At 39.1% G+C, this 12,901-nt stretch overlaps 1 protein-coding gene across 3 annotated transcripts in view; it reads left to right on the top strand.

The window, feature by feature from the left end:
- LOC110832267 (protein O-mannosyl-transferase TMTC1-like) overlaps positions 1-12,901 on the top strand; it is a 214,944-nt gene that overhangs the window by 170,980 nt on the left and 31,063 nt on the right. For all 3 annotated transcript variants that reach the window (XM_087353257.1, XM_087353258.1, XM_087353259.1), the window contains exons 12-14: positions 6,681-6,824; positions 10,032-10,246; positions 11,589-11,724. In XM_087353257.1, the coding sequence (XP_087209383.1) occupies positions 6,681-6,824; positions 10,032-10,246; positions 11,589-11,724 (495 nt within the window). The remainder of the gene's footprint in view (positions 1-6,680; positions 6,825-10,031; positions 10,247-11,588; positions 11,725-12,901) is intronic.

Genomic DNA, 12,901 nt, shown 5'->3' on the forward strand with positions numbered 1-12,901 from the left:
AATTTTAAATATTTACTTTCTCGCCATTCGTGATTATTTACCCGTGTCGTTCGATGCTATATATCCCATGCAATTGAACTAGCTTCGTCAAATAATCCATAATTGCTTAATTATATTGTATGAATAATCCTCTTTTCTCAGTTAATCCTAAAATAAAATAAGGAGTTAATTTAACTTTCCTATTAAACGAACTTTAATACCGACAAATTTTGAGTTGTCGGTGTTGTACTTAGGTAATATAAGTTTATGATTCAACAATAAAATGCAGTTTGAATCAAGTTGGTGTGCTGGTCTCACGTGCGAATCCATTTAATTCATGCAAGTTATTTTCATTGTTTCTCCTAACACCATCTCCTGATCATCCCTTATAGAATGAAGTAAATAAGTGTTATTTACCGCCAGGAACTGTAGGGTTAATGGTAGATAAACCGAAATTTCCGCTGTGGTAGAGATACATGAGGCGAGATGGAAGAATGACTTGCCGAGAGGTCGTAAGGGCAACATTTTCTTGTTCTTGAGACTTAGGGATTGAATCAACTGGGAGGAACGAGCTACTCCACCCAGTGACACATTTATCGTTATTGTCTTGTCCGGGATGAGATAACAATTGGTTGTCACGTCCAGCTGCCAGTAGCAATGGCAACTTTCTGCCTCCTCCGTGGCAAGCGCTCACTGCCCATTGTGAGCAAAAGAATCAACGCCATTAAAAGGAAACGTCCTGTCTCCCACCACCCATTCCGGGCAAACAAGGGATGAAAAGAAGAAGGGTAGAACAGGAAGAGAGAATAAAGTGTGGTGTTGTAGAAGAAGTAACACTGTTTCGATGAAGATTACAAATGATTCCGAGGAAATATTTGTTGATTGTTAAGTTGTTTAACGAAGAGTTATCAACTACGTAAGTTTTGTTGCGTCTTGAGGTTGGATGGTTACTTTTAAATTGGAAAGAAGCTATCGTTACATATTTTAAATGTCCTATTGTAGCACGCTTATAGAGGGACTGAGAAAAACAACGGAAACCTGAATCATATTCTGGTGCCCCTCCTCCCAATAAGGTTGTGCTTCAACATTTGAGCCAAGTGTTTTCGTTGACTGGGCACTTTATTTTATTTCTTACACATTTACCATTAAAAAATAAATATTTAAATGACAGTAGAACCAGTTGTATTTTCCATGTCTGTTCTTTTTTCTGTAATGCGTTGTCCTCTGTACGTGATGTCCTTACGACGAGCACGTCTTCCGTATTACAGCAAATTGTCAAGATTTAATTTTTACGTTGAGATCTGAACTGAAACAGGTTAGAGAACAGCTGAAGGAGGAAATAAAAATAATATTTAATGTAAGCCTACTTCGGAGAATTTGAGACCGTTATCTGTGATCTACATATTAATTCGCTGGTTATGCAACTCTTGATTTTTCAACTGCTGCTGTTTATAGAGTAGAATACGGTGAGAAGTTATGAATGTTGAATATTATGGAGGGCCGCAGGTACAACGTTTACCCACCTGCCTTTCAGTCATTTTCTACTACTATCAGAACTGTGTAAGAGCATCCTGGCACCCGCAATCATGCACAGTGAATGTGGCAGCCACTATGTTTGTCGAAACATCGGAAAACATTCAGCACTCGGCCGAATTACCCTCAAAAGCTCTAATTGCATAGGCTGTTATCTGTTTCTGTCGAAGGTGACAAGTTGAGATTAATTATAACTAGAAATGAAGTGTCCTTGATCCCTGTGCGACCAGATACTTGGAAAATGGTTTCGAACCTGGATACTCTGCATATTGAACATGTATGTCAAATGTAAAACTTTGTATGTTTATTATTCATTAATGCTTCGGGCATGTTGTTACCATAACATTGCAATTTTGGTATATAGTTTGTACTAACCGGCACACATAAAGGGCGATTCCATTTTTGCATAATGACATCGAGAGGATAGTAAACAAAATTACTAACTTCCAGAGCGGGAGTGTATTTCAAATAAAGTACCAACTCAGTGGTGATGGAAGACTCCGCATTGCCACAGCCGCAAATGTTGATCTCAAGACTAATTTCAGTTAGTAATTCGTGTTATGAAGATGGCTGTCTTCTGGGTTGTAGCGCCGTGTGGTCTGCTAGAAGTTTACGAACGTTGCAGGGGTCCTTGCTGTCTCCATCATCGCCCTGACGATGAAGGCAGCAAGGACCCAGAAGACAGCCACCTTTAGACTCACCACCGTTAAAACCTCAAATCCTATATAATTCGTGTTATTTTAAATTATGAAATGATATAATTTACTTTTTCAACTCTTTACCATTTAATCTCATGGAGAAGGCCTGCTTCTTAAAATAAAATTACGAAGAAAATGAAAAATAATAACCCCCCCCCCCCCCAATGTGTTTGTGAATTTGACATCAGAAACACCTTTCACGTTTTCTCTTAAGGTTTTTCATGTTTCAGGGTAATGAAATTATTTTCTCCTGCAATATCTTGACATATTAAGTCGTCAGGTTATGTCTTAATTGTCGTTCTTGAAGTTGATATTTACTATGGAAATTTGTAATAAATGAATGCATTAATTTATAAATTAAGGTGGGCAATAGAAGAGCCCAAAAGTATAGAGTTACTTTTTATTTTACAAATTTTTAACCCCAAAATATCTTGCTGTTTCGTAACGAATTCTTTGAAATAGGTATCACTCTTCAGTCCAAAGTGGGAACAGGAATAAGATATTTCCTCTTTCATTTCAATCATCTTCATGTTTCGTGGGTTGTGGGGGGGGGCTGTGTTTGCACTGCTCCGGCTGCAGTACTGTAAGTTGTTGGCAAATATTTGTTTCCAGGGACACTCTTACATATCGTGTTTTATTGTCGATTTTATTCTTGCGTAGGAGACTACAACATTAAAAATAATAGAGGTCTACGTTTGTTTACATGCTTTAGCAACAGACACAATGAAAGAAATACAAGAACTAAGCAAACATTATGGTAACACGTGCGTCCTCTGTTCGTTGCGTTTAGTTGAATTGAATGGCCAACAGAGTGAGTGGTAGTGTGCCAGTAATTACGCTGGCTGCTTCGTATTCCGGTGGTCCCGGGTCTATATCTCGCCAGGATACTAAAATATTAGTATGTACATAACACAACAGCAGAATATTATTACGTCATCTACAAATTATCTTATTTAAGTCGTCAGATTGTTGGATATTTTACTTCCACGTGGCCGAATTGTAGAGTAGGATTTGTCACTGCCATTGTGTATGTAGGTTTTACGATAAAAGTTGTCTTCACAACGTTCTAAGAGCAGATATCCAAGTTAAATAGGCATGGAACTTGTGTTTCTAATTTGCAAAACATCTTTCTTATTCTAGTTTAGCCATTGTCTCACGATATCCCTGTCAGTTTACTAGAAATGTGCTCGAAATAATGCAACATTGTGAGAAGTAACGAGACGTTATCACGCAACGCAGAACTAACACTGACAGTTTTTCTAAACCTTCTATGGACTTAAGGTAAGACTGGGCAACTGTACATAAAGAACAAAAATAAACAAGTGCACTTGTTCTTTTATTCTGGTACAGAGTTCATATTTAAGGTTTTGCTGTTTTAAGTTTGTGGGGAACAGTGGTTAAAAGAATATATTATTATCAATGTCAGATACGAATATAAGTCGTGTTTGTTTCTGTGCTTACAGCCTTAAATATTACGATTTGACAGATTTCCACGTAGTCTTGTTGAATTTTATATAAAAGGACTTAAATGGTGCGGGACTTTAGTTTTGATATTAGCAATTATTTTGCGAATTATTGGGAACTAAATCTATGTACTAACAGAAAAATTCTTCCGACTTAGTTAAAGTGCACCAAGCCTGAGGTCCAAGTACTGAGCATTTATATTAATGGCGAAAATTTATTTATTTATATAAGTCTTAATCTAACCTAGAAGCCAGACTCTTTTGCAAATTACGTGGAGCGTTTCTCTCTCTGGCCAGCTGTTCCATTTTAAGAGTTTATTTTTGCTTTCTTTCCGTCTAATATTACTCTAATAATGATACGGTGCTTTCTTCTACGACCTGTGAACTTACCGAATACCTGGGTAGTCACTTCGCCTTGAATATGGAGACATCTCTGTAACGTCGGTAATACAGCGTACATGTGCACGTTGCATCACCCAGAAACAGGCTGAAGGATTGCACTTCATAATTCACAAGGCAGATTAACAAAATATTAACAAAAAGAGGACAGTTCAGACAATTGTTAAATAACTGAACGACCTTTATTTGTATTTGGGAGGTCCCGCTTTAAAATCTAGATCCGCAAACCAGCTATACGGACTGAACTTCTATTGTTTTCCTCAGTGATTCCAGACATATGACGGGATTACACCATAGATTAGGTTACAACCACTCCATAACCGTATCCTTTTTAATTCCTTATCATTCGACGTCATATAACTTGAGCTGCTAAATTACAAAGTTCATCTAAATGATATTTAAAATGTCAGTACCTACCTCAAAGCAAACACAATGAATCACCATTACAAAGATCAGTTGGTAAATTCTGTTTAAGGGAATAATCGCTGTCTATTCTGAGATGTCATATATTTCCCATAAACACATTCTGTGAGCAAAATGCTGACTTATATAGTAGGTGGTACGTATTGTTGCAAGTGTCTTTAATAGTCAGTCGGAAACGCGGAAATTATGTGCCGCTAGTTCCAAATTTATTGCATTTTGAGCCTCGGTTTTGGAATCTGCGCCTTGAGTTCTGTGTGCGGGAGCAGAATACAAGCTACAAGTCAGCCAGAGCAACGGCATGTGACACGAAGCTCACGTTTGTAGCTACAGATAACCCTATTGTCATACCACTGCCGCTGAGGTCATGCTTCGGGTATCGTCCTTGCATGCTGGACCTCAACTTCCAGTGGTGCCCTGGGGTCGACCACGCGATGTGCGTTGGCCTTAGGTAGCGGCTGGTTAGGCATTAGAACTCTGTCGACTGAGATGTTATGGCTGCTACTCACGAATGGGATGCTTGAGAACAGTGGCGGATAACTCATCTATACCCTCTTGTTTCCTTTAGTCCTCTCTGCCAATGGGTTTATTGAACGTCATGTAAGTTAACAATGCATGAAGCCACACAGTCCCAAACCTGTTTCGATGCGTTCTCGTTATTTACAATACTGAAATGTTCATTACCGTGTTCACGAGATCCTGTCACTTGATTCTAACCTGAGCCAGTTAAATTTGCTTTATGTTCTCTCTGAATTTTTGTTTAAAATCCTTTTTGATAATATTGCCTTGCCTACGCGTAGGTCTGCCGTCTCCCATGCGATGTCTACACTTCGGGTTTCCCAATTATTTTTTTTTATGCATTTCTCATATTCCGGTGCATACTTGGCGTACATGGGCCATCGATGGTATTCGTCTTGAATCTTTCACCATAATAATTATGCAGGCAAGTGACCGTCGTTAAATATATTACAAAATAATAAATCTTCGTTCTCCGAAGAAATCGTGTTTTGCCAAATTTTAATTATTGTAGAATGTAAATATCTCTTTAGCCTGTAACTACAGCTTCCTTAATACAAACATACATAGGCCCTCGCGTCAGAATGGTTATCGTATCTTCTTCTTATTCGGGAGGACCAGGGTTAAAATTTCGGTCTGGATACCGTCAGTCTTGACTGAGGTCGTTCTTGGTATATTTCAGTAAACGCTAGTAGAGTGTTTTAATTCGGCCACGACCGCTTCTTCCCACTTTCTTTTCTAACTCATTACGTAGTTATCATTTAATGAGTCAGTGTTTTGTCAACTAGCATTGTCGTTTAATAACCATAAATTATAGCTTTTCATTTTCATTTTTGTAAGTCTTGTTCTGTTCCTAAAATTTAATATCGACTTTAAGCCACTGTGGTCAGTTCTATGTATGTTTTATTAATTGCGTAGTGAACATTAAAAATAGTTTTCAGATTAAACTGGTTTTGACAAATCTGTTTTAATTGGCTCTGAAGATTCTACCTCCGCCACTGCTGAATATAAGGGGTATAAATATGTAGTGGACTGAATGGGGATCCGTCTAACCTGCCGTGACAAAAGAAAACCACGAGAGTTGAAAGAAAGAAGGAGGTAAAAAATAGAGAATTAAAGAGGTGGAATTGTGCAATAGAGATTAGCTCTAAAATCTGAAGATAAGAATATAAATTTCGTGAGAAATAACAGTAAATTATCTCGTTTTGGAGGTTTAATGACTGGACTAATTGCCGTTCCTGTCAAAAGTAATTAAACATTTCACTTATTTCGAGCCACCGGTACATAATTAAACCCGGTTTCTTGAGTAATTATCTTTATTCTCTGTACATTCATATGCATAAAGTGCTTAAAACATGTTCTAAATAGTTCCAACAGATCGGTCCTTTCATTATAAAATATCGTTTTTAAACGTCTCACAAATCATGTCTCGAAGTGTAAATTCATAAATATGAATTAAATATATTAACATGAGTATTAAATACGTAGCATGTGAGGATGCGGGCTGGATTCAGGATTTATTCCAGCGGCCGGCTTTTGTTAAAACGAGTGCGAACCCTTGGATTCCGTAAGAGGCAGGGAATTTCTTGACTAGCTGAACAACTGTTAGCTTTCCAAGAAAGACTCCTCTCCACGGAGTAGGTTAAATGTGTTCTTTTTGATTATTCGGCAGACTGTGGCCAACTTACGCAAGTGCCCACAACAACCTGGGCACACTCATGACGGGAACTGAAGAGGCGGAGAGCCACTTCCTGGAGGCCATCCGATATTCCCCCAACCACGTGAACGCGCACTACAACCTGGGGCAAGTGTACCGGTGAGTGACAGAACGCTAAGATAAATAACTTCAAGACTTCTGTTATCAGAACTCTTATGTGGATTCTGTGCTTTAAGACAGATAACAAAGTATGCAACCGGTATCGAAATATTTCTTATCGATATATAAACAAAATCCCTCAAAAGGTTGGTAAATACCAGAGTCCCTTCGTAAGCAGATATTTTGAACCATTTATTATCAAAATAAAACAAGTCTTCATGTCGCCCTTCTATATTTTCTGAGGCGGTAATGAAGAGCACGTTAATCCTATTTTATAATCTGTGCATCCCTGCAACTGACATCAATGTTCAGCACATTGAATCTCAACATTTCCGAATACAAATACAACACGTAATTACAGCTGGAGTACATCGTTAGAACAAGAATGCCCGAAACAATAGGCCCGGTAATTGTAGTAGTGGCCGCCACTCGCTTGCCCTTTCGCCGTTGTGTTTATTGGGAGATTTTCCATTGTGCAAAATGACAAACCAAATTGGATATCTGAACGCCTAGTGCGTGTCTCCCAGTTCCGCGATCTTTTAACGAACCATTTAATTGGGTCTCTGGATCTGTAGATTTTTAAAGCGGATATTCTATTCATTTATTGTAACTATGTTCGTGTTTGAGTAGTTTCATTCCAAAATATATATTATAATGTTTCTCTGTGGAGATCGTCCATCGGGAATGAGGAGCATTTTTCCAGGGCGTCCCTAGTGCCGGCGATGAAACTTTACTATTTGTATGGGAGAGACGCCATACTTTGTACTGAACAAAGAACATAAGTACGCCTAGCATTCAGTCTTTAGTAACTTCGATGTTCACATTTTACAACAGAATCAGAGCATTCAGGTGGAAGGTCTACAAACACATTTTCAGAACTTTTTTTTCCCAGCACTCTGTGTTGGATCACGTAGTAGTGATACAACAGATTTGCCTTTGAAAGAAGAAAACAGATTGAACGCAGCGACGCATGAACAAGACTGTTCAACGTTTTAGCCTCAGCTACTCGCAAAGCGTGTCTGTGAAATTATTTGTGACATCTCTTACGCATTTTAAGAATTACTTTTGTCTGGGAAACTGCCTCTGTGTGTAAATCTCCCGTAATTACTTTATCTGAATTTAATCTGTTCTAAACTTTTTTTCGTAAGTGTATTTTTTATTTACATACAAATATTTTTTTAGTAAAAGCAGCCATTTTAGTTATTGTGGGTTGCCACCTCGACAGGGTATCAAGTTACGTAGGAAAATTTAGAGTTAGATGACGTTTGACTGTATTGCAACAGCTGCCATTACTATGTAAGACTTAAGGTTCTCACAGCGGTGAGTATGAAGATTTCTGTCTTCTGGGTTGTTGCGCTGTGTAGTCTGGTTGATGTTAACCAACGTTTCAGAGGTCATACTGCCTCCTGCATACTGCGTCCTGATGACGGAGGCAGTATGACTTCTGAAACGTTGGTTAACATCGACCAGACTACACAGCGCAACAACCCAGAAGACCGAAATCTTCAGCTGCCATTACTGTTTCTCTGAGTTGAGCTTAATCAGTGTTCAAATTTCTGTTTAACTCTTCGCCAGTTTTGTTTCTGTTCTGGACCACATTATAAAAGCTTTTATCCTTGAGGTTTCAATTTTGTTTACAGAGAAAGGCTGATGTAGTTGTTAGTATCCAGTTAAATTTGATAGTGACTTGAAAGCCGAATTGAATAGAACTAAAAGGCATGTGAAGTGTTACACTATTTACGTAAGCAAGAATTACAACGTTGATTGCAGCCATTGTGTATTGACAGTGGAGCACGCGAGATGAGATTCAGGATTCGTCTACTGAATCGTTTGTCGTCCTTACAACTGTTTTATCTCTGTCTGATCTTATCTCGCGCAAACTTACTGAGTGGGCGTGGTAAAACAGACTCATGATGAGTGTTTGAGAACCTGTCTTGGTTCTGAAGTATTTCAAACTCCTTGAATTGGAAGACACGTGTTACGTATTTTGAGAGAGTTTTGCTATAGAGATGAATGTAAGCAAAGAAGACACTAAATGTTACATGCTTTCAAGACATTAAATATTGTTTTGTATTCGTTGTATCTCGACGTCCACACGAAACACATAAATTTACACATGTTATTTACAAACACTTCATAAAATACTTGATACTTCATTATGCATTCCTTGTACATAATGCATGAAATAAATGCACACGTGTTCTTCCGTCAGTCTGCTTCCATTACAAACATGTATAAACAAAATGCTTTCAAAATCTGATTTTCCATTGCTTCTTATGTCGCAAAATGCTGTGTTTGTATATTCACGTGTTTACATCGTGAGAAAGGTGACATTTTGGCGCTCGTATTATGGCTTTACTGACGTCGCCGATAAATATTACGTGCTCAGAAACTGAGTCTCTTGACATCAACTGTTATTTAATCGCGAAAGCCAAACCATAAATTAAACTCACTATACCAGACATGACATTTTTATATTTAACAGCAATGGAATTCCTCAGTCGCATTTTGTAGTCCACGTGTAATCCTAAATCAAAAGATTGGACGACTTCAATTGTATGGACTAATACCTATTAACATGTCATTTAAATTAGATGAATCTTGATTCCGATAACCTGTCGGATCGTAGCAGGAACACGCAGGCTGCATCTCTGGAATTCTTGTGTTCTAATCGTATCGTAGTAAAACTTACATTGGTAACAAGACGGTCTGATCTAGATGTTTCAAGTAACTTCAACAAGCAGAGTGTTGAGAAGGTAACAACCCCTCAGCTACTAATCCTGATCTGATGAACCGAGTACGTACCAAAAAAAAAAAATTTAAACCATTTTAATATTATCTTCCATTTTACGTATATTTTGAAAATATTCTCTGTACTCCTATGAAAAAACGGGCTGTGGACATTTTCAAGGAGTGAGCGGGTGTCTGTAAGACGGTAAGTGTCTGCAGTGTGAGGAGTAACCACGTGTCTCTGGGACTATCTTCCTCTTCTCTGCAGGATGTTGACTGTTTTGAGTGTTCTCAGGATAACTTGTCCAAAGTATGTACCATGAGTGGCCGATTGACCCATTGTAAACTAGCTGAGTCATTGTCTGCAATGTGATGAGTGTCTGAGTGTCTCTAGGATGACATACTCAGAATCTGTACGGCCGTATTTACCCCAGTGTCCAAAGTACGAGGAGTGACCGCGAGTGTCTTGTCCTACAGTAAAGTGAACCGCACCGAGGATGCCGCCCGCATGCTGGAGCGCTGTGTGCGTCTGGACGCGGCTTACGTCCCGGCCTACCTGCTGTTGGCGCGGCTGTACCAGGGTCAGGAGGGACGTGACCCCGCCGTGGGGCGTCTCCTGCGTCACGTGGCGCGCCTGCAACCCAACAGCCCGGACCACCTGGCCGATCTAGCCGCCTGGTTGCACCGCCAAGGTGAGGCTCACAGCATGCACCATTTTATTGCTGTCCGTAACACTGTACCGCACCGACAGCAAAACATTTGTTTGCATTTGACAGATTCTGTTTCTACCCGCTTTCAGCAAAATATCCTGAACGCTTAGTTCATTGTTTCCCCACGTCCACCTTGTATTGTGTGTCTCCTGTTGAATATCAACGACAACGCTGAACTGTTGGGGACTCTGAAGATGGCCTTATTTTGGGTTTTTGCGTCATGTAGTCAGGTAGAAGTTCCTTCCTTCACCAGAGATTTCTAGAGTGAGCAAATAGAACAGGATGAGATGTTAGGAACATGTAGTACGCACGGGAAGGATAAACACGTACACAAATTTAATTAAGACATTTGAAAGCAAGAGGGCACGTGGCCGACCAAGGTGTAAATGGGAGCATAATATTAAAAAGGTTTATAAGAGTAACATTTGTAGATTTAGGCTGGATTCATTCGGCTCAAGGATGGGGCCCAGAATCGGGCTGTAATAAATTTTCGTGGTTTTATAAAAGATGGGGAATTTCTACACCAGATTAACTACCATCGACTCGGCTTTTACTTCTGAGTTGAAAATACCATATAACACCTTAACGCCTAAACTACGTAAAAGTGCAGTAAACTCGGGCTAAGTGCCAGGTCAGAGGTGAAATCCCAACTGAGAGCCGATTTTATAAGCTTGCCAGTTGGTTGGACCTCTCGTTTACCTCAGGGACCGTGACAGATGAGTATGGATCATCGTTGGAATGATGATTGATGGACCTGGAACGATGTTCGAGGAAGAAAAACGTTACCAGACGCCATTTTCTCCGCCATAAATCATATGTGGCTTTTCTGGATAACATTCGTTATGGTACACCTGTCTTATGACACATTGAGAATGTTACTATAGCAACTCTTAAGATTTAAAACTTGTAATTAACAAGTTAAAATGTATATCTTTTTCGTCATTTTTAATTAATTTTAGAGACAACGAAAGAACTCCTAATTCCTTGTATAAGCCAGCACACCTTGTCTACCAGTCCCATTTGACCATTTTGTTGTATCTCTTTCAAAATAGCGCGTCCTTTATGAACATTTTGTCAGTGCTGAACACCACATTATTCAATATTTGTTCCTTTCTAAGAACTTTCGTAACAGAAATCGCAAAATTGTATCTATTCCTTTTTCCATGGTTTTCTGTCCGTCCGCATGAGAATTCAAGAAACGCTGAACGAACGCGAAAATGTACACTCAACCTTTTATCCGATAAGGATCTTGTGTGAGCCTCATCTTAGTTAATTTATCGACACAGTTTAAATTCTTTTTTCACCTGTAGGTTTATTCTTTCAGGTCGCTATTGGGAAGCACTGACGTACTATAAGAAAGCCTTAGCATTTTCGACTGCCCATCGGCAGTCGTTATTGGGAGCTTCTAGAATACTTAGGGCGAGGGGACAGTGGCCCAGAGTGTATCAGCTAATGACCAGGTAGGTTGCAACATTCATTCAAAGGCAATTGGGTATAAGACTGAATATTTATGTATTAGATCCGGAGTTCTCAACCTTTTTTTATAATGCCGTGTTAGACGATAAAAACACGTTCGGATTATAAAGTGCTCAAACCAATATGAGGCAGACAACCTGGCGTATTACAGTTGCCCCGTAGCATTGGTTATCAGGGAATGGAGCCTGAACCAATTCACGTCGAGATTTTGTCTGTGTTTCGCACCTGAGTTTCATAAGGTTGTTACCCTCTACTCCTGTGTCTTCCGAGTGGTCTCCTTTTCTTCAGACTCTGCAGTCAAAATTTTGCATGTATTTCTCATCTCCCCACGCGTGCTACATGCATCACTCATCTCTCTCTCTCTCTCTGTCTTCTTCTTTCTTTCTTTCTTTCTTTCTTTTTTTTTTTTTCATCGTGATATTATCTGCAGAAGAAGATAAATTATACAGTTTGTCCATCCGCCCGTCACTTCGACTGTTTTAGATTCAAATATTCTCCTCAAAAACCTGTTCTTAAACACTCGAATTTTATGTTATTCTCTTCGCCCCTACGCAAAAGGAGGTAAAATTATAGCGCTGTTTATTTTAATCTTTATGTGTTAGATAGCAGGCAGGAAGACAAAGGACTCTGAACTTCGCGATAGCAAGCATTTCGCGAATTTAATCTGCCATTAATTTTATCGTAGGTGCAATTTTGATTTTTATCATTAATAATATTACTTTGTTATTTATGTAATAGTATTAGTATTGAAATGCGCAAGGAATTCGAGTGGAAATGAACATATAGCATCATTTCAATTTTAAAATTCTGTCTTGGAAGGAGCGCCCAAATACCTCTCATTTTCCGTTTAGATTGATCCCTTCTTACGTAAGCTTCAAGAACTGAACGTGGCATGACTCGACAAGGAATTGCAGGAACTGCTTCGACTTCCTGTCTTCCTGTTTCGTCCCTGCCCGTGTGCTGAGGTGACATTCTCTCCCAGTACCTACTTTCCAGTTTTGGGTGGTTTAGACAAGCAATTAAGAGAAAGTTGATTGGTTTTGTACAGATTCACAAACATAATTAGCTGTTGACGTAAATAACGGCTTCTTCATTAGAAAGTTTTGAGTAAAGCAAAATGTCGTCAGAAACCGCTTCTTTAATGATATTCCAGTTATTAAA

Source organism: Zootermopsis nevadensis, unplaced genomic scaffold (assembly GCF_977971745.1).
Source record: "Zootermopsis nevadensis isolate Lab colony 2312 unplaced genomic scaffold, Znev_1.0 Znev_ptg000022l, whole genome shotgun sequence".
Classification (NCBI taxonomy): domain Eukaryota; kingdom Metazoa; phylum Arthropoda; class Insecta; order Blattodea; family Termopsidae; genus Zootermopsis; species Zootermopsis nevadensis.